Source organism: Hakea prostrata, chromosome 3, assembly GCF_041222555.1.
Source record: "Hakea prostrata isolate BN-2017 chromosome 3, UWA_Hpros_2, whole genome shotgun sequence".
NCBI classification, from domain to species: domain Eukaryota; kingdom Viridiplantae; phylum Streptophyta; class Magnoliopsida; order Proteales; family Proteaceae; genus Hakea; species Hakea prostrata.
This window is the reverse complement of record NC_142602.1, coordinates 72,417,398-72,439,409: the sequence shown is the minus strand read 5'-3', so window position 1 is coordinate 72,439,409 and position 22,012 is coordinate 72,417,398. Positions and strand designations below refer to the sequence as shown.

Below are 22,012 nucleotides of genomic sequence, written 5' to 3'. Positions count from 1 at the left end.
AACGTATGACCTCTTAATTACGTGGTAGTGGTCTTTTTAGGGCGAGTTTGGTAATGTTCTTAGAAAACGTTTTTGGCGTTCTTCAGAAGAATGGGTTAGAAACATTTGTTAAAACTGTTCGTTCTTATGTTCTATAAGAATGGACCGGTCAGAAAAGTAGCCTGAATAATGTTTTTTGCGGAATATGAAAAAGATGTTTTTACCAAAGAACGGAAACGGAAGTGATAAAATTGGTCCCGAATGAAACCTTAGAATGAGTTTATCAAACATCAACTTATTCTAATAGTGTTCTAGAAATGTTTTCAGAATGGATTTATCAAATGCCCATTTCCAAGCAAAGAACGGTCTTTTAGCACAAAAATATTAAAAAATAGTTTTGCATAAGAACTGGTCTCTTAGAACAGAAATGTTACCAAATGCATATTTAGAGTTTCCATTGGGGTTAATTTTTGCTTGTTTAATCACTATTGCTATGCCATTGGAGTTTAATTGGGGTCCACTTCCATTTTGACCAAAAAAATTAGTGTGGGAGAATTTTTCTTCCAAAACTGGGATTTTCAGGTTTTGACAGCCTCTATTGGTTCTCTAATTAGTGCATAAATTTCTTTATGTATCAACCGAGTATTGTATCAACATGGCCAATCTCGACATGTATCTGCTGTATTGATATCAATCATATCATATCACGCTGTTACTCAATACCATTTGTCAAAGCATATAAGATGATGAACTTGAAATATATGCTGATGAGTATGAGCACTCGATGCTGTACAATATTGTTAGTTGTCAGATTACCATTTGTCAAAGCATATAAGATGATGAACTTGAAATATATGCTGATGAGTATGAGCACTCGATGCTGTACAATATTTGTTAGTTGTCAGATGAGATAGCTCTCTCTCTCTCTCTTTCTCTCTCTCTCCCCCCCTCCCCTCGATCTCTGTTCTTCTATTTGTTTATTTAATTATTGTTTCTTGTGCACATGGTATCTTCAGTTTAATATTTTAAACTATCTAATTGCAGAGGGATCATGCCAAAAAGAGATCGGAGGGTCATTATTTTGAATCTAATGGAAACAGTGGTAATGGACTTCCTCAGTTTGTTTTTGCTCTTAATGACGATGTCCAGTAAATATTTGAGATGTGCTTCACATTTTCTTGATTTTTGAATGGGTTCTCTGTAGGGCTCTTTGGGCAACATGCTGCGAAGAAGCCTAAGATCATGAAGCAATTAGCAGATACTTGTCCTGAGAACTTTGATCCAGTGACCAGTTCTATTCCTTCACCAGTGGGTTCTCAAATGAGTAATATGTCCAATCCAAATAAGCTAATGAAAATGATTGCAGGCCGGGATCGAGGCAGGAAAGCCAAGGCACCGAAGGTATGCTCTATGTTAATAGCCTGTTGAGATTTCTTGCTTCTGTCTATTCTCTTTGGTCTGGTTTCATTGCTGGTCTATGTATGTTTGCATGAGCTTTATTCATGAGATGTTTGATTCCCCCAACCCAAACACCAAATTATTGCAGACACCTGCTGGGCAGTCGGGGTCAGGCAGTCCATGGTCACTATTTGAAGATCAGGTTACTGGGCTTGTCCGAACTATATTTAGAATCAGATGGCTTTTGAAACTAGGAAAGAGTTTCTTAAGTCTTTTTTTTCCTTTTTCTGTTTGCTAATGCAGGCACTTGTTGTCCTTGTACATGACATGGGCCCAAACTGGAACCTTGTAACTGATGCCATCAACAGTACTCTGCAATTCAAGGTAAACTGATTTAGTTGTCTTCCTTTACTCAGGAATTATCTTCTCTTGCAGTGCTACATTTAGTTGAGGGAGACTGTTCAATGCTTTTGTAATTGGAGATTTAAGATGTTGACACCATTTTCCGATGAAACATTTCCAGTGCATCTTTCGGGAACCTAAAGAATGCAAAGAGCGTCACAAAATCTTAATGGATAGGAATGGAGATGGAGCTGACAGTGCTGAAGATTCAGGATCATCTCAACCTTATCCATCTACTCTACCTGGCATTCCAAAGGCATGCTTTTTCTACATCCTTTTTCTTTATGTTGGATTTGGAGTTAACATTATACCTACATAACCACAATTTGAGATGCTAACTGATCCAATCTGTCTGCTGGTATTGTGGTATACATTAACAGGGCAGTGCCAGACAGTTGTTTCAACATTTGCAAGGTCCGATGGAAGAGGATACTCTTAAGTCTCATTTTGAAAAAATCATTTTGCTTGGTCAGCAATTGCATTCTCGTAGGAGCCAGGTTTGTTTCATAATTACATCCTAAAGCATCATATTGTATTAATTTCAATGCCTAGGATTAAATTTTGCATAAAATGAGTCAGGAATCTTGAATTATTTCCCGAGTCCAAATAGTTCTTGTTATTTGCTGAGGGGAGTTTTTTTTTAACGTTTTATAATCCATTTTGGTGCATACTGCTTTCCCTTTCGATGTCCCTATTTCTTGTCAACTCCCACAGTTCCACTAGTCATTAATGGTACTTCCTGTGATTTGTTTGAAGTTGTTTCAAAGTATGTCTACCTTTGGCAGTGCCTGAGCTATTTCTTACATAATATGATATCCTAAACCATTTATGTAAATTGGCATGCTTCAATCTTTATCTGCTGTTATTGCCTCCTCCCAAAATTAAAGTTGCCCGACTCAGTACTACTGTCGGAATGCTTTTGATGTGAACCAGATCCAGGACCACCCAAATTGGGCCTGAGGAGTTTACCAGTACCCTGTGGCTCTACCAGCAACCCATGGAGTTTCAGTCATCCAGGGGTATTTTGGAAATTTTGCCTTTTTCGGTTGAGTCCACTTCAAGGTTTAGTTTGGTCCATTGTGTTTGTGGGACCCTGGATCTAGTTTTATTTTTGAGATTGAGTCTATATTTGTTAAGTTATTGAAGAGTCATTGTTAGGTCAGGATTCCTAAGTCATGAAGGAGTCTGATTGTTTTGTTCTACTTCTTGCAAGGATTCAGTATATACTCTTAGATTTCAATTTGGACGCTTCTAAAGTGAGATATGAAAGAATCCTTGAGTAAGAGTCCCTAGTCAAATAGGAATTCAAGTTTTAATTGTTTTTCAAGTGAGTCCTAGTGTGACATCCTTCTGAAGGCTATAAATAGGCTTCTCTACAATTTCTGCTGAAGTTGAAGACACCATTGACTCCCTTGCATCCTTCAGGTAAGACACCCCCCCCCCCCCCCCCAAATTCAGCCCCTCCCCTCTCATCCCTCCATCTTCAGCTTTCCCCTCCCTCCCAAACCCTAAAACCTGCAGATGCAGACCCCTCCTCCATCGCAAATCATCTCCCTCCCTTCCCTAACCTGCATTCCTATACCTCCCCCATCCCTATTTCGTTTAACCCCCCCCCCCCCCAAAAAAAAAAAAAAAAAAAAAAAAATCTATTACAACCTTCCAGCCCCACTTATTACTCTCTTCTTATTCGTCTTCCTTCTTAGTTCTTACCTGCAGCAGCTTAAGATTTTCTATAAAATAAAAAACCAGAATTATTCCCAACCCCTTAAACCTTGGTCACCTATATCTTCTAAACCCCATCTCCAATTTCTTCACCTTTTTAGGATAACCTTCCCTGTCTCCTTACACTCAATCCCAACCCTGATCCCTTTACTACATCTAAAGCCTAGAAATTCTGCACTTTCATCTTCTTCCTTAGAAACCCTAATCCCTAAAACTTCAAAACCCTAGTTCTCCCCAGCCCCTCATCCAAATACTAAACCCTTCAAGATAATCTTCCTTCAACCCTACTTGACACTTGAGCCTAACTCTTTTCTAGTTCAAACCCTAGAATCTTGGGAAACCCTAATTTCTGGACCCCTGGAACTGAAATTTAAATTACAGCAAGGTTTAAGATTTAGTATTCTAAATCCTAGCCAAACCTAACCCTACCCGATACCCAACCCTAGAACCCTCTTTCCATCCCTAATTCATAATTGTAGGGTAATTTTAACTCTAGTGGACTGCTGATTCACTGGAAGAGGATCTTGAGTGTGGACCTAGACCCGTGTTTGCATCAATCCATTGAACCCTAGGCCTGGTTCACATCAGTTCTCATCCATAGTTATCGTGGAGTTAGGGTGACCTGAGGTGTTGGAGAGAACCTTGACACCAGGGAACGCTAAATGTACAAACCAAGGAGCTCGCCTAGGTGAATCGGTGATACCTTAACAACTACATAGTTGTCAAGGCGATGAGGCAATGCAAGGCGGTTTAGGCTAATTGAGGCGATGAGTCGACGAGGCGCCCTCCGAGGCGGTTGAGGCATTTTAAGTGAAATTTTTAGTGTACATCTCATTCACTCTAAATCTATCATATCTTATATAATAAAAAAAACTAATATCAGACTACCTCAAGTCATCAAACATACTACAAACCACACATAATAGGTCCTAAATAAAAAGTCGCGAGAAGAAAGGAAGAGAAGAAGTTGTTTGTCGCTGGCCACTGCTTGCCGGAGTGTCGTCGCGGGAATGGAAGAGAAGAAGAGAGGAAGAGAGAAAGAGATTAGGGATTAGAGTGAGAGTGAGAGTGAGACTTGAGTCAAGAACTTATTCTCTTTCGATTTTGTTTGTTTTTATTTTTATTTTAACATTTGATCACATGTAGCATCATTATACATATACATATAGGTTCAAACAATAGATACTTTACAATCGAATCTAATAAGTATTTCAATATATGCCTTCGATTAGGCATCTTTCTCGTGATTTAAAAAAGAAGAAAAGAAGTAAAAAAACGGACGCCTTATTTTATTGCCTAAAAATAAGGCGATGCCAATTTGAGGTGTTCCGAAGGAGCCCAGACGCCGAGGCAACGCTTAGGCGATGCCGAGGCGACGGTTAGGCGATGCCTTGACAACTATGGACAACTATTGACAACTATCTTTTATATTCTACATGGATAGTTTCCATTCTCTGGTACTTCGCATAGTTGTTTATTATTTAGATGCAGGTACTTGTATCAAACCTTGCATATATGAAAATCAAGGTTTCAAAATTTAAGTTGTCAACCGCATTTCTGTTTCTGTGGAAACTGAACTATTTTGGTGAACTTTGTCCATTTTCAGACTGCAGTTTTGATAGTCAAATTTGCTTCAATTTCGGTTGAAATAACTGAAATTTGTGACCGTTACCAAAATCAATCTGGAACTAGCAACACCCCTTTCCCCAAAGTTTTACAAAAGAATAATTTTTGGACTCTGGGGGTGCATATGAATCTTTGGTTTGGAACATACACATTTTAAACTAAATAAATTATCTTTGGAGTGTTATCACAGATTGGATTATGTCTTGTCCATAGTATGTATGCTTATAATTCAATTCAACTTTGGGTTATCCCAAATGAATGGGACTCAACCACATGGATCTGGTTTCGCCATTCAATTCCATAATCATAATCCATGCACTTTTCTCTTTCGCCACTTTGCCTATAGTCATTTTTGGCTTACTTCCAACTGGATCTGTGTCTCTGGTTACTTTCATTCATAGATCTTTGTTGCACATGTTTAGTTGATAGTTGTTACAGTAACTAGGCAACCAGGGTGCCTGGATGCCTAGATGTCACTGTGACAACTATGCACTTGTCCCTGCCTCTTCAAATAGCTCTCTCTAATTTATTTGTGCTGGATTTACACCTAAATTACTTGAAAGTTTGATGTGTATTCGTTTTATCATTTTTAGCTTTGCCTCAACTTTCTAGACATCCTTATTTCAGCTATACCTATTTTATTTATATGTGTCTTTAATGGCCAACATCAGAACCATCTTTTATTTTTGTCTATTTACATGCAAGAAACAGGAAATTTTACTTATAATTTAATTCTGTTTCACCTCAAATAACCGAAAGACAAACATATCTGTGAGCATTTGGACATCTGTGTTGGTGACATGCTTTGGAGGCTGCTTTGCCATTTATGTCCATTTATGGAGATTTATGCAGCTCCAATTTTGAGGTGTCTGGGTAAGCCATGGTTCGAGAAATGTTCTTGGTCTCCAACTTGGTGATCCAAAAAACTGAGTTGGACTGCACCAAGTTTGGGTAATTCTTTGTTTGCTGACTCTATTTAAGAAGTAAAATAACATGGATGAAGTGGAGAGGTGCGTCTAGGGTCTTGTGTGATCGTTGTATTCCTTTGAAACTCAAAAGGAAAATTCTATTGGACTGTCGTATAACTAGGTATGATGTATGGTGTGGAGTGTTTGGGCTGTTAAGAGGCATCATATGGATAATGTCAAGTGTAGCAGAAATGAGGATGCTAAGATGGATGAGGGGCAAAACTAGGAAAGATAAGGAATGGTCATATTAGAGCTAGCTTGGGAGTAACTCTGATCAGTGATAATCTACGAGAAAGTCATTTGAGGTGGCATGATCACGTTCAATGGAGGCCTATAAATGCCCTTGCATGATGAAATGATTTAATCCATATTGAAGGAAATAGAAGAGCTAAGGGCACACATAAGATAACTTTAAGAGATGTGGTGAGAAAGGATATGCATAATTTAGGCGTTGTATCTAGTATGGCCTCGAACGGAGTGGTTTGGAAGGTAAGAATCAATGTAGCTGACTCCATTTGGATGGGACAAGGCTTCTAATTGTTGTTGACTCGGTTGGCCGCCTCATGGGTGTTTAACTTAGTTAAGGCCTAAAATTTGTTATGCAACCTATTTAGGGCCTTTTGAACAAAATGGTATTATCATCATATTCTGAAAAAACTAAGTTGAAATACAAGTTTGACTTTAGACCAGAAGGTGGAACTGCTATGAGGTACTGAAAGTCTAAAATACTGTATTTTGCACATAATTTACCAGTAGAAATTTAAATATGTGAAAGTCATCAATCTTAACATAGTTTGTACAAAGTCACAATTTGATTTGAGTCACTTGAATCACCTATACATCAAATACAATGTCTTTAAACGTATATTGAGTTCATACCCCAACCGACATGTGTTGAATTTTCTTTTTTTGGAAAATATCAACTTCGGGGAATAGGGATTCCATCGGCTTGGATCTAACTTCTTTTTTATTTTTTATTTTTTTGGGTCATAGAAGTTACACAAAGCAAGTAGCAATGCTCTTGTCAGGCTGCTTTGGTGAATTATACAAAAAATTGAACTAAGAATGGCACTTCCTGAGTTTCCATCAACAGAAACCACAGAAATCACTAAGACCAATGAGTTATATCAAGATCTTGTTGATCCTGGTCTCGGCCCTTTGATATCGTGGGTTGAACAAATATCTTGTATGAGATGGGGGTAAGGTTTTGTCTCAGTTCATCAAAAATTGGAGTTATTCCCAAGATCTTGGTGAAATCTCAGATTATCAGGTTAAATTGTTGAAAAAGTAAATAATAAAAGTGGCAATAATAATTTTATATTATTATGCTTAATGCAGTGTACAAGGGCTTAATTCAGCATAGAAGCCTAAATACAATATGGTAAGCAGGGATAATTTCATATTATTGCATGCTTAAATGCAACAGAAAAGCCGTATAGATGCCATATTGTAAATTAAACAAAGCATAGAATATAATATAAGCATCTTTCTCGAAAAACAGAACAGCAAATATAGATCAATGTGTCAATCTGCGTTGCTTTTCTCTAAAAACTCAGATGGTTCTTTTGGTTTCGTTGGCCAGCTTGAGTTGGAACTTGAAGTGAGGATTGGACAGGAGAGTCAGGGCGTGCTGTTGCATCGGATGTCTAGGTGCTGCTGCTCATGTTTCACTTGATAACTAATCTTTCTTCTTCTTCTTATTTTTTGGGGTCAAACTTGATAACCAATTTGCATAATGAATTATTGGTGTTTCTAACTCGTGTGTCTCATGCTTGCTAGTACTTTACTCCTTGGTCTATGTTAGTATAAGATATATATAGTTTTTCACTATTTCTAAGTCATTTTCTTTGGTAGTTTAGCATTCCATGCAACATACATGATAAATTGACTTTTTAGATTGGCCCAATCTTTGTTAATCTTGAGCTATGTAGGTTCTGAGTATCCTTAAGGATACTCAGAACCTACATAGCTCAAGATTAACAAAGATTGATGGGAGCAATTGTATTGGGGTGGCTTCTGAGTCATTTAATTTTACCATCATTTACATCCCTTAAACTATTTCTTAAACTATTTCTTGACTCTATTTTAAATGTATTTTCCCTATTTTGGTAGACTGCTAATCAGGAACTGAAGCAAATAGCACCAGTCCATAATTCTCATATGCTTGCAGTTTCACAAGTCTGCCCAAATACTTGTCCTCTAACGTAAGTTCAGTATTCAATTGATTTTTTGCTTTGTTTTCTTTCTTTACTCTTGTTTTCTGGTGGTTCATGTACTTGTGTTGCTTCATATGTATTTCTGTTTTTTTAATATGGATAGTATATTTTTAAATGGATTTTATTGGATACAATGAAGGCCTCTTGATCTATGTGATGCAACAACATCCAACCCTGATATTTCATATCAAGGGCCTCATAAGAGTGGCATAGGAATTCCAAATCAGGGCTCTCTTGCTCCAGTTCTTTCAACTTCTGGTGCAACTGCCATGCTACAAGGATCTTCTAATATGACTCTTGGCTGTAGCCTGATGTCGCCGTCTGCTGCCCTGAGTGCTCCTACGAGGTACTTTTTGCTTGCAATTATCAAATCCTTTTCATTTCTAATTTTTTATTATGGTATTGATCTGTTATTTGTTAGGGATGGTCAAAGATATGGTGCTCCAAGACCAGCATCTCTACCAATTGATGAACAACAAAGAATTCAACAGTACAATCAAATGCTATCTGGTAGGAACATTCAGCAGTCTGGCATGGCTGTTCCTGGGGCTATGTCTGGTACAGATCGCGGTGTTCGTATGATACATGGTGGAAATGGTATGGGTATGATGTGTGGAATGAATAGACCAATGCCAATTTCTCGACCAGGATTTCAGGGAATAGGTTCACCAGCTATGCTGAACTCTGGAAATATGCTTCCCCCTGGTGGAGGCAGGATGCCAAGCCCTGTAAACATGCACCCTGGAGCTGTTTCTGGACAGGGAAACTCTATGCTCGGAGCCCGTGATTCTTTGCATTTGATGCGGGTGAGTATTTTTAAATTCTGATAAGACCACAAGAATGTTTGTGTTTTCCCAATTGCACCTTTATATTGATTATGTTGACCATCGTCTATTCTGTTATTCATATATGTCCAGTTGACATATTTTCGTATGTGTTTGTGTATGTACACAAGGGATGGAACAAGAGTATTGATAGATTGGTTTGAAGTTTGAAACAGTTCTGATTGGTAGAACTAGGTTTGTTGAAATTGTTAGTATTTTGGAGATTTTATGCTTCTGTCTCAAGCATGTTTGTCAAAGCATCTGCCTAGGCAGCCACCTTGGCGCCTAGGCCCATTTTTGGGTCAAGGCGACCTGGTGTCACCTTGTCACCTCACTTGGTGTCACCTTGGTTTATGTTGCCCTCCATCCCCTTGTCGCCTTGACAACCATGGTCTCAAGTGACAACTTTGCACGCATGTGCATACTATTAACAAAAAAATACATGAGTCCTGCTGAATAACTGATAAATAGCTAAAGCTAGAGCTGAATTGATGTCTCTGCTGCACCAAGTTAGCTAGCTGACGTTATTAAAAGGGCATGTGCAGTGCACATGTCTCCACGACTCTGCAGTGTCTGGGGAGAGTACAAGTGACAACCTTTTCCAGCACCAAGTTTGCCTGGTGATGTTATGATGGTATATTATTGCTGCTGTAAATGGTATTGTTTATGATTTTGTTGTGGTGCGATCTTGGGTCTTTTCTCCCCTAACTATAACTGAATCAGCCAGCCAATGCTATGCTGTTTGTTACTGCTGCGGTAAATGGTTACATGTTGTTTGTTGCAAATTTGGGCATTTTCTCTGTGAACATCACTGAATTAGCCTATAAATTATTTATCTGGTCTTATGATTGTGACATACCAAGTTCAGATCCCTGATTATATCATTTCTTTTCTGTTGTAGCCTGGTCAGAATCCAGAAGATCAGAGACAGATGATGATGCAAGAACTTCAGATGCAGGTCACACAAGGTAGCAGCCAAGTAGTGCCCTCTTATAATGGGCTAAGTTCCGCATTCCCCAATCAGACTATCTCTCCACCTGTTCAGACATTTCCAGTCCAACATCAACAACAGATGCCCCCACAACAATCACATTTGCTTGGAAGCCCACACCACTCTCGCCTCCAAGGAAACAGCCATGCTACTAATCCACGGCATCAGGCATATGTTCTTCGCCTTGCTAAAGAGAGGCAGCTTCAGCAGCAACGCTACTTGCATCAGCAACAGCAACAGCAGCAAAACCCATTTACTGCCTCCAATCCTTTGGTGCCACATCCCCAACCCCAGTCTCAACACCCGGTATCATCTTCCATGCAAAATAATTCTCAGATTCAGAAACAGGTGTCTTCCCCTGCAAACTCCCAGCAATCCATGATACCGTCTTCTCCAAGGAATCCCATCTCTTCACAACCCCAGCAGAAACATAACCTGCCAACCCAAGGGCTTGGTCGGAGCCCTCAAGCTGGTGGTGTTAGCCTCCCAAATCAAGTGATGAAGCAACAGCAGCAGCCACAACAGCAGCAGCAGCAACAGCAGCTTCAACAGCCTGGAAGACATCACCCTCAACAACGGCAACAGTCACAATCACTGCAGCAGCAAGCTAAACTTATGAAGGGATTGGGCAGGGGAAACATGATGCATCAGAACCATGCTGTTGATTCATCATCTCATGCAAATGGCCTTCCTACAACTCAGGAAAACCGACTTGTTGAGAAGGGTGAGCAGGTCATGCATCTGATGCATGGGCCAGGTTTATATTCTGGCTCAGGCTCAAATTCCATTCAACCTGGTAAGCAGTTAACCCAACAATCTTCAAATCAGTGCCAGCAACAACAAAAGATGTTCCCTCGTCCACTACCCCCATCGTCGAAGCAACTATCTCAGATGCCATCTCATTCTGATAACTGCCATGAAGGGCAGGTCCCAACAGTTACTTCTGGTCATATATTACCATCCCAACAACCAGTACCTTCATTGTCAACGACTTCTTTGTGCCAGCAGCAACAGCCACAGCCACAACCACCACCACAAACACAACCAAGGCAGGCAGGACAACTGCATGCTGCCCAAAGGATGGTTCCACAAAATCATCAAATGGATTCTGATCCGCCAATGCAGTCCCTGGCTGAGCATATTCAAAATATCCAGCAGCCTGGGAACAAGTCATTTCATCAGATGGTTACTACTACAAAAATGTCTCAGGCCTGTTCAGAATCAACAGTTGTTGCACCTGTTGTCTCCACTGCAAGCACTCCACAGTGGAAGGCGTCGGAGCCATTATATGATGCAGGTTCGCCAAATGCAGCCACTAACTCGGCTGCCATTGGGAACTCTCCTTTGCCAAATAATGTAGGGACTGAGTCCGTGGCCTCTCCTAGCCAAGTTTTAGCCCAGAGGCCATTCTCAGGCTGCATGCCTATTCATGGACAAAAAGTTGGGACACAACGGTTGCAGCCCCTGCAACATCAGTCATCAGAACCACCACTGCTGTTACCGCCGCCATTGCCATCGTCACCATTGCCATCTGCCTCCCAACAGCAGCAAACACCACAAATTCAACAACAGCAACACCATCATCATCCCCAACCACCACCCCACCCTCCGCTCGAACCTGCAGCAGCACAGCTCCCACAATCAAACCTAACATCCCAACACCATCAAGATGATCCTGCAAAATTGCAGCACACACAGCAGCCTCATCTGCCAGCAGGAGAGAATGGTCTATCCACCAGGCATGCCAATTCGGGATCAGGATGAAGCACTGGAATGATTGATTACTCCTCGTTGTAGAAGACTGGTCTGGTTGGGCTGTTGCTCTGCATGCCCATATAACAGCTATGTACAGGTAAAGAGTTAATTCCAGGATCCAGATTCTTCATACTAACATGTCTGTGTCATATAGTGAACAGAAAAAGGGTGATATGATGGGATTCTATGTTCAGCTACGTGGAAAATGTGAAACTAATTGGGGCATTGGGTTATGTGCAGATGGAGGCTGTTTACTTCTAGTCGGAGCAGTCACAGATGGAAAGAGGATCCTGGTGCAGGTGTTGCCTGACAAAGGCAGGATGAGGGTGAATTTTTTCTGTTATTTTTTTCCTTTATGAAATCCTATTGTTCTTCCTTGTACATTACTAATGATATAGGTGTCGGAGAGAGGGTGACAGAGAGGTACATGTACAGGGGTCTCATTCCTATTTTTCTCTTTGTTCCCCCCTTTTAGCACGCTGAGTTGCCGTGTACAGGGCAAGGGAGTCTTGATTTCTTGCTGGCTCCCAGAAATGGCGAATGTATTATTGTGCTTTTGGATTAAGCTGGTAGTGATCATTGTCCTCGGGAAAGCTTTTGTATAGATGGATTATTTATCAGGAAAGATACATATAAGCCATGAATGTTCAACTACGCAGCTAAACAAACACAGAGGAGGGCTTGATGTGGCCACAGCATCAGCCATAATGACGGCGTGACAAAGTGATTGTGTGATTTAGTTAATTCGACATTACTACCGTGCTTAAACTTCAAAGCTCTTCCAATCGGAGCTCTGTCTTAGTTTACTTCCTTCTCATGTTCGAATCTTAGATTTGAAAAATTATTCAATCCTACAAGAGGTTGAGGTGCGAAATTTCGGGAGAGATCGCCGGTTAGCTACCTGGCTGAAGTTCGCCTGAAATATCAAAGTTTTGAGAGAGTGCTGGACTACAGAGTTCACACCCTTTCCATTTCAGTTTTTCTTTATTTTATCGTTTTTTCTTTTCTGCTGTGTAGTTCGACAGAGTTCACGCCCTTCTGGTTCTCTTCTGTTTCTTTCTCTTCCAACTGCGGCCGCTGCTACTGGTTCTCTTTTGTTTCTTCCTCTTCCAATTGTGGCGGTGCTGTTTTATCACTGCCACTGCTACTGCTTCTCTTCTGTTTCTTTCTCTTTCTTTCTTCTTCTTCTTCTCCAACGATTTTCGTTTGATTCAATTTTCTGGCGACATTTAAACATTTTCATTTCGATCTATTTTTTATTTCGTTGGTTAGCGAAACTACCGAAAATCGGCGATATGTTTTACCTTGGGCGCAACATTTTTGTCACCTTTTACTCAAAATTGCCCGAGCAGGACTGTAGGAGTACAAAGAGACACCAACCGAGTAGTGGCCAGAAGCCAAATAGTCAAGCACCTCATCAACAAAACCTCTCCTAGCTAAGGTGCGACATTCTGGCGAGATTTGCCAGTTCACCGTTTGGCGAACCGGGCAAACTGGCGAATTTTGCATATTGTTCGACGACATTTTCAGATGGAGTTCGACATTTTGCTTGGCTCCCAGCTAGACTGTTAGGGATAATATTAAAAGTTCTAGAAACATGGCAAAGGAAACAGAGGAAAACAAAGCCCTAATCCTCCAAAATTGGGTGGCCTGACCTGGGCCTGGGCCCGGGCCCGGGTCCTCAAACCCATGTATCAGATTTAGGGCCTCTAAGCATCTACAGCAACCCATTTATCCCCAAAGCCCAAGAACAAAAGAACCAAAAATACCGTTGACCATTCGATAAAATCATAATAAGCTTTAGAAAGGTTCAATGTTTTTGGCCAGAAACTTAACATTGACACGTTTCTCTTTTCGGGGGAAGAGGACGATTTAATGAACGACAAACAGAATGTCAAAGATTTGATGAACCAAACAAAATCTCCTTGGAACAGGGAAATTAGAAATGGAGGAAACTTTTTATCCTATTCGCCAAAAAATTTGGGAGAATTATTTAACATTTCAAAGGCTGATTGGGCGAAAGTCAAAAGGCTTGGAAGCATCAGGTTTCTTATGGATAACACCATGAGGGTGTGATTGGTTTCACTCAGCAAGAACTCGTGAGCGAAGAACTGGGATACAAAGTGATTAGTATCAGTAGAAAACAGATCCCAAAATTTTTGTAAGAGTTGAGCTTTGTACTTTGTAGGCACCCATCGAGGAAACAACTTCACCAAGTTCATCAAAAGAATGAGAAGAAGAACCTTCCACAAAAGGAATAATGCACTCATCAAACAGATCACTCAATATATCCAAGTGGGTAAGGTTCGAAGACGAAAGAGATTTTCAAAAAAACGACAATGACAATGCGAATTACGGGTGTAAATGGATAACCGAAATCCGCTCCTAAATTTACATCTGCATCCGTTTAGGTATCCAAATCCGTCCGATTATTAATAGGATGTGAACATGGTAATGCCCATTTCCTATTGACTATTATCCGTCCGATTAAATTATCTGATTAACTTACTTATTTGAATTTATTTTTCTTATTTTTATAATTTTTACTTGAGATATATGACAATTTTCTAGATTTTCTACTAAGATAACTACCAAAGTTGTTAAATTCTTAAATTTCAAGCCTAATCCTTACAAATAAAATGGTAAAGTTGTCAACAGCTAGTCGAAAACTTGTATTAAATCTGTATTCATGCTCATTTATGAGAATTTACTTAAGAAAATAATTATCCGATTATCATTCAAACACCCACACTAGGTCAAGGTGCGGTAAAAACCGATAGGATATTATTCGAATCCGTCCAAATATAATAGGATGCAGATATAGTATTACCACTATCTGATCTGAAACATCCGTTTGCACCCCTAATGCCAATGGTTGAGGGGGCCACAATTTTTTTCCTCAGAAACCAAATAAGCATGGTATTTTTGTATTGTCGTTAATGAATCAAGAGTCTAGATTTTTGAAACCAAAAGGCTTCCACGACATTGAACACCCAAGAGATTTTAGAGGCAATAGAATTCAAGATTTTCACAAAAGAATGTTCTTTAAAAGAAAACTAGCATTATTGAATGAGATTGGAAGCATACCCAAAGAAAGTTGTCTGAATTATTGAAATTGAATGAAACTGGATAAAACCTATTGTTGCTCCAAAAACATTGCGAGCGTGCAGAGTGGATACAATGACGAATGAAAACACGTGTTTGATCAAGTTGGTCGAGCAACGTCTTCGACAATCAAGTCGGTGGAAGCAAACAACTTTAGAAGAAAAGAAAACCAATAGCAGCTCAGAATGCTAGGGAGCAACCAAAGAGTTCATACCTATTTATTGAGATGGGGTTGGTTTATATAGTATTCGAAAAAGGTTATCTTAGTTGCATGGTGATGGAGTTCGAGTTGAACTCTAAGATCGTTCTCTACTTCTCATAAGAGTCTAGGAATGACGCTTCATTCTGCATCGTCCACATGGAGCCATTGCGAGGCGTTCGAGACGAATTTAACAAGGGTATAAAACACCTCTGTCCTTTATTTTCCTTTTACTTCCTCTTCTTAGCTTGTACTAGTTACAGAGGTGATAGAGAAGAACAAATAATAGTGGAGACTTGCTACTTCAACTGCTCATTTTTCAAGTATTGTGCCCCATTTTTTGAGACAAATAATAAGTGCTCCCTCTATTTCCCTTTTCATTTCTTTTTTTCCATCATTAGAGCTTTTCCCCCCCCCCCCCCCCCCCCCCCCCCCCCCCCCCCCCCCCCCCCCCCCCCCCCCCCCCCCCCCCCCCCCCCCCCCCCCCCCCCCCCGTGGTAATGAACATTTTTTTCTCTTTTGAGATTCTCCTTTCTATGGTGGTGTCTATTTTCTCTCCTTAAAAAGCCCTTTGATTCCAATCCATTAGACGACCCAATCTTAGCAAGTATGGGAGTTAATTCTATTGCCTCGAAGCCCCCTAGGCCTACTAGGCATCCTAATCCTTCTGATTCTGCTTGAGAGTGATTGAGCAACTGAACAAAGTGATGCCCTAGACCACTCGAGTGATGATGCTTGAGATGTTGAACCCTCCTCTGCCCCTAGTCGAAACTCCAGTGGTAATATCTCTAGAGAGTCTGACCAAATTCATAGTTCCTAACCATGCGTGGTTTATAGCCAAGCAGAGAAATCCCTTAGTATTCAAGTCGATTTAAGGCAAAAAGAAAGGAATGGGTTGACAGTCTCTCTCCTGAAGAACTCCAAGTTGAGCGAGAAAACCATGTACCCCCGATCACATTGATTTTGATCCTAGCAGTTTAGGCCCCAAATTTTACCCTTCTGAGATGATTGAGGAGGATCTATATGTTCACCAAGCTCATTACGCCATTCCGGACGAGTACATTCTTTGTATTCCCTCCGAGCACAAGCACACTCATTGACCTCCTCTTGGTGAATTTGCTATTTATGAGGATGCTTTAAAAAGTGGATTTGAACTTCCCGCTCACCTTGTCTTCATTGAAATTCTCAACCACTTTGGGATGTTTGTGGGTATGTTGGCGCCGAACAGTTGGTGCAACATTATTTGTTTCTGGGGCTTTTGCAAACAAGACCAGGTTGGAGTTATTCCTTCCGTAGAATTGTTCCTGCATTTCTTTATGGCCAAGATACAGGAGCAAGACCATTGGTTCTATGTTTTGAAACGAACTTCTTCCCAATCGAATTGAGAAGGGAACTTTGTTAGAGAAGAGACACTTCCAATGAACATCAAAGGGTGGAGGCCAAGATACGTGTTTTTCCAACCACCTTCTACTCCTAATTTTATGACTACCTGGTCCAAAGGCCCTTTGGAAGAATAATTTCTCAAATCTCAGCAAGTCTGAGCAAGTGGCTAAGAACCGGATCCTGCGGATCCCCACCTAAGATCGAAATTTCTGAGCAGTAAATGGATACTATCCGAAATATCTAAGGATTCTAAATTTTTGGGTTTTTCTTACTGGTGAGCTTCCATCTTCTTTCTACAATTTTGGATGGAATTTTTTCTTTGTGAATTTTCCTAACCATCTATATTTGGTTGTTGTGAGTGCAATGTTGCTTGAAGAATAGGAATTTGAGGCTACGACCGTTCATAAAGATTTTGAGGATGCGGAAGCACAGCATCCAACCAACATGACAAAAGTTGGGGTTCTTATGCTCCTAGGGGGAAGCAGGACTCTTGTTCAGTGAAGAGAGGAAGACACTCATCTAATCTTCCTCCTAGGCCAAGTCAAAAAGCGGGGAGCTTGAGCGGTCTGAATAGGCCTAACGCCAAGGCCCCCAACAATGCACATGCTACTGGTGCAACAATTTCGACCAAACCATTTTCTCCGGAAGGTCCTTCGTCTTCTAGTTCCAGCCACCTTAAGGGATCTATTCTTCGATCAGATTGGTCGGTAACCAATGAGTCATCTATATTCAACAGCTGGAGTAGCGTTTAAAGGAGCAAGAGAATGAGTTGGCTATGTTACGCTCAAGCAAAGATGCCTGGATTGCTCATGAAGCAAAGTTAGTCAGAGAAGTTGTAGCTCTTAAAGGCCAAAGCGAAGTGTTGCTTGTATCTCAAGATATTACGCAAGTATACGTATCGCAATCAAGTAATAAATGATAAGTAAAGTATCGATCCCACGGAGAATTATATCCTTAACTTTCAATGTAAAAGTAAAATTGATTTAAATGAAATTAACAAGGTTGATTGGTGATTGACTAACTAAATAACCAAATGCCAGGTAAAGAAAACTAAGGAACTAAAATGTAGATTAAGCAATGGAAGAAACTTAGTGAGTGACAAGTGTGTTAGGAATCAAGTTTCCCTTCCCCTAAATTTTATAATGCAAATACTAAAGCAATACTACAACCCCAAGATAATTCAAGAACTTGGAATGAATGGCAATATGGTATTTTCCAATACACATAAGCTAGCATCCTAAATCAACATCTGCATATTCCTATGAAGAATTGAATTAAGAATGCAATTTAAACCCAATCCAATCAATGGTAATGTGAGGTAATTGGGTATTCCTACCCAACCTACTAATTAACACAACCTAATTAAAGATTATGCTAACTCACACAATTCAACAAACACCTAGACTCCATTAATTTTCCAATTAATGAAATCATAACATTCATTCAAGAAAGATCATTCAAGAACTGAAATTAGTCAATATAACATGTTGAATTCATTAACAATAAAGTGGATTGCAATAAAACTAAAGAACACATGATTAGTTACATATCAAAATTCAGGTTTAGGTACTACTATCATCCCAACACAGCAAAGATTTAGCCCATAACAGAATTCAAATGCATAAAACCAAGTATAGTTGACATGGGACTAGAAAGTAAGAAGATAGAGTTATAAAAACAAGAAGAAACTAAAGCTTCAATGCTTCCACACGAGCTCCAGCCTTCTTCTCCAGCAAATTAGCAACTCCAGCAGCTCCTTACTTCCACAAGAGCTCCAGCATTCGTTCTCTACCTCTCCTAGCTTTAGCCGAGCACTCTCTTGCCTCTCTTAGCCCAATGTGTCTCATTCCTCTCCTTTGCCCCCCTTCTCTTTCTTCCAAAAATGCTTTCACTCATTAGGTTAGATTTTGGCCATAGGATTAGAACATTCCTCCTGAGATCAAGGGCTAAGAACAATTATATATTTACAAGAATCATGTCCTCTTAAGTTAGCCCCTTCTGGTCATCCCCACCTGTATTGGATCTAAGAATATTCTGCTCGGTTTTGCTGCAGCAACTTCACAGCAAAGTTAGAGGAAAGCTTCTTCTCCTATTATGGCTCTTTACCTACATTTTTCAAAAGAAAGAGAAACAATCAAATTCATCCACAAATCTGAAGAGAAATTCATGTAAAGGTGATAATAATGAGCTAAACAAGATTCAACATGTTAAGACTAAATAAGACTACATCTAATGAATACTATCACTAAAACAAAGACAAAATGCTCTTAAATCAAGCCATCTCAAGTATAAAGTTACCAATCTTAACTCTATTTCATAGAGTTATCACACCCCCAAACTTAAGACATTGCTTGACCTCGAGCAATAAAGACAAGTGATAATACCAACTAACTACTAATGAAAGCATTAAAAGATCAAAAGAAAAGAAAAGAAAATAACCTAGCTCAATCATGCAATAGGATGGGTGTTAAGCAGAAGTTGCCTCTCAATCTTTTTCTAAATTTTTTTTTTAGATCCAACACGTCTGGCCAATAACACTTAAGATGTCATACTTTACTCATCAGGATGCTCTCAAGTGTGTGTGTGTGAAAGTTAAGAATCTTGCCCCATCACCCTAGTCCAGCTGAATCATGGTTATCAAGTTTAGTTCATTGATCTAATATGTTGACCAAATGATTACCTCTCCACTAATTAGGGATCCATATCCTTTTTACACCCCCAAGAACTTGTTTCATACTCTTTTGATCATTTGACCCCCAAACTTATTTTTTTTTAATTTTTTTTTTTTTTTGAATGTTGTTGTCATCCTGCCTTTTTACGCGAATATCGCTCATTTGTGATGAAGATACCCGGTTACTCAACAAGATCACAAACAAGAGTGCCTTGCATGCTCATATTCTGGGCCACCGTTGACATAAAAAATACACATGGGTTACATGCATATTCCCGGTTACTAGATTGCCCAAAACAGCGGAACATTATTCCCTTTTTTTTTTTTTTTTTTTTTTTGTATGCTCATATTTCGGGCCACCGTTGACGTCAAAAATACACATGGGTTACATGCATATTCCCGGTTACTAGGTTGCCCAAAACAGCGGAACATTATTCTTTTGGGGAAAGGAAAGGGTCAAACTTCAATCAATATTCACAATGCACAAAGTTCTTGGAAACACCCAAATGGGGACCCCTAATGTGTAAGTCTCAAGGTTCTCATTTAACCAATTCTAAAATCCTAAAACTCTCACATTGATCCAACTTTCCTCAGGTTCTCCAGAGCTTGAAATATCACTTGGTGCATCAATAATATGGCATCACAGACATGAGTAAATGCAGACATCAGATCATTATAGCAGAATTGTGCTAAGATTTCCAACAAAATCAGAGTAAGAGGCACTGACATTCACATTCCTTAACAACCATCCAAATTTCATGAAAAGCCAGATTAACTACACAAAACATCTACCCAAAACAGCTACTCTAAAACTGGACAGCAACTCTATACAACAAAAGAAAGCAACTACAAAAGAAAGCTGATGAAAACTAAGCAACTAGGAGCATCCATAATCATAAAGATCACATATGCAATTATTGGAACATTGCAAAGCTTACCCCCAAACTAAAGAGGAGCAGTGTCCTCACAGCGAAAGAAAGGAAAAGAAAGTAAGGGAATCAAAAGAAAACAAAGTAAAAGAAGAGAGAGAACTTTCCTGAATAAGCTAGGCCTCATCATCATCATCATCTAAGGAATGGAACTCATCATCAGCAGCAGCTGCATCTTCATCCTCCTCAGCGATATTAGGAATGTAGTTCCCATCTTGGCCCCAAGGATTAGCGAAGAGTTGGTTGGGAAAAGCGGGGAAAGATTGGAACCGGGTGCTATTCATCCTTAAGTTAGACTCAAGAGCGCAATCACGGGCAGCCACATAACGCATATAATCCATGAAGAGGTCACGAGAAATTTGATGTTCCAGCATCATTTGAAATTGGGTGACTTCTATTTGGCTGAGGCGCTGTTCCAATTGAGTATAACTAGAGGGTGGAGCACCCGAGGTGGAGGAAGTGGGAGGAATAGCTGAGGCAGCAGCAGGAGGGGGTGCACTGGAAGGGGGAGCTGAACTAGGTGTAAGCATGCGAGTGATAATGAAGTGTGTAATGGCACCTTTGTTAAGTGTATGGACATCAGAAGCCTGCACATCAACACGGTTAGCCAAACATAAAGCAGTAATTAAACATGGAAAAACTAAACTACCACCCGGCCGAGCAGCACAAGCACAAATGGCCTCATGAATGCGGTGACCCACATTAATCCGACGCCCCTCCAGAATAGAGTGGAGGACCAAAGCTCTATCCACTGAAACAATCTGGATATGCGTGGAGGGCATTAAGCGGGTTTGTAAGAAATGGTACCATATTTTGGCTACGGGTTGCAAGGACTGGCGGGCGATAGTCAATGCACCTTGGGGGGATGAGGACCAATCCGTGCCATGAGAACATAAAGTCTGGAGAATGTTATGCAAGGCAGTGGGGTCTGCCGAAGCAAGATAGGCATTGTGCTCATCCTCTACATTGTCCAATTCATAATAGGCATTAATGGTTGGACCATCTATAGGTATCCGAACCCCCCTAACATACACCTGGTCCTGAGGTGGGGCAGTGAGATTGGCATAGAATTCATAGACGAGGGAAGGGATGTAGGCACTAGGATGGGTGCAAAATTGTTCCCAATGATGCCCAGCTATGATGGGTGGGATGAATGTAAATGCTTGGGCTTCATTGGGTTTGAGTTTGAACCCCTTCTCCTGAAGAAATTTCTTGGTGGAAATGGATGTGAAGCGGTCCTCAGCCATGGGAGAGGCAAAATAAGGGGGAACCATTGAAGCACTAGAACTAGGGTATGTTCTGCTCCTCTTCTGAGGGGCCATTTCGAAGGGAATGCACAAGGTTGGCCCCTAACAACCAATATTGAATTCAAACAAAAACACTAACAAACTAAACAAAAACAACAACAGTAGAAGATAAAAGAACAACTAATCAAATAGATGCAAAAACAGACTATACCAAACAAAAAACAGAGACACTATAAACGTAGAAAACAAAAACAAACAAGTAACAAACAAATAACTACAACTAATGAAACAAATAACAAGAACAAACAATTGAGAACAGAGGTATCCGACGACCAATAAATTTTGTGTTGTTGTGTGCAAGTGATGGTAGCTCCAAAACAGAACCTAAAACAAAATAAAAATTGTACATAGGCGAACAAAAACAAACACTAAAATAGTATAAGAACAAACACATAAACCACAAACCAAAAATGAACATACGACACAAACACAGCCAAGCAAAAATTTCACAAATGGAGAAGGGAAGAAAGGAAATGGGGAGAACACTTAGCTCATGTGGTGTAGGGAAGATGGAGTGTTGAAACACAACAAGAATTT

At 40.1% G+C, this 22,012-nt stretch overlaps 1 protein-coding gene across 4 annotated transcripts in view; it reads left to right on the top strand.

Moving 5' to 3' along the window:
* LOC149022993 (chromatin modification-related protein EAF1 B-like) overlaps nt 1–13,297 on the top strand; it is a 60,956-nt gene extending 47,659 nt beyond the window's left edge. The window contains exons 13-23 of one of the 4 annotated variants that reach the window (XM_089150877.1): nt 1,024–1,081; nt 1,184–1,380; nt 1,526–1,579; nt 1,681–1,761; nt 1,901–2,035; nt 2,160–2,276; nt 8,208–8,299; nt 8,451–8,657; nt 8,745–9,117; nt 10,037–11,978; nt 12,122–13,297. In XM_089150877.1, the coding sequence (XP_089007003.1) occupies nt 1,024–1,081; nt 1,184–1,380; nt 1,526–1,579; nt 1,681–1,761; nt 1,901–2,035; nt 2,160–2,276; nt 8,208–8,299; nt 8,451–8,657; nt 8,745–9,117; nt 10,037–11,890 (3,168 nt within the window). In that variant the 3' untranslated portion in view covers nt 11,891–11,978; nt 12,122–13,297. The other 3 variants (XM_089150875.1, XM_089150873.1, XM_089150874.1) reach the window with 3 other exon arrangements.
* The last annotated feature ends 8,715 nt before the right edge of the window (nt 13,298–22,012 follow it).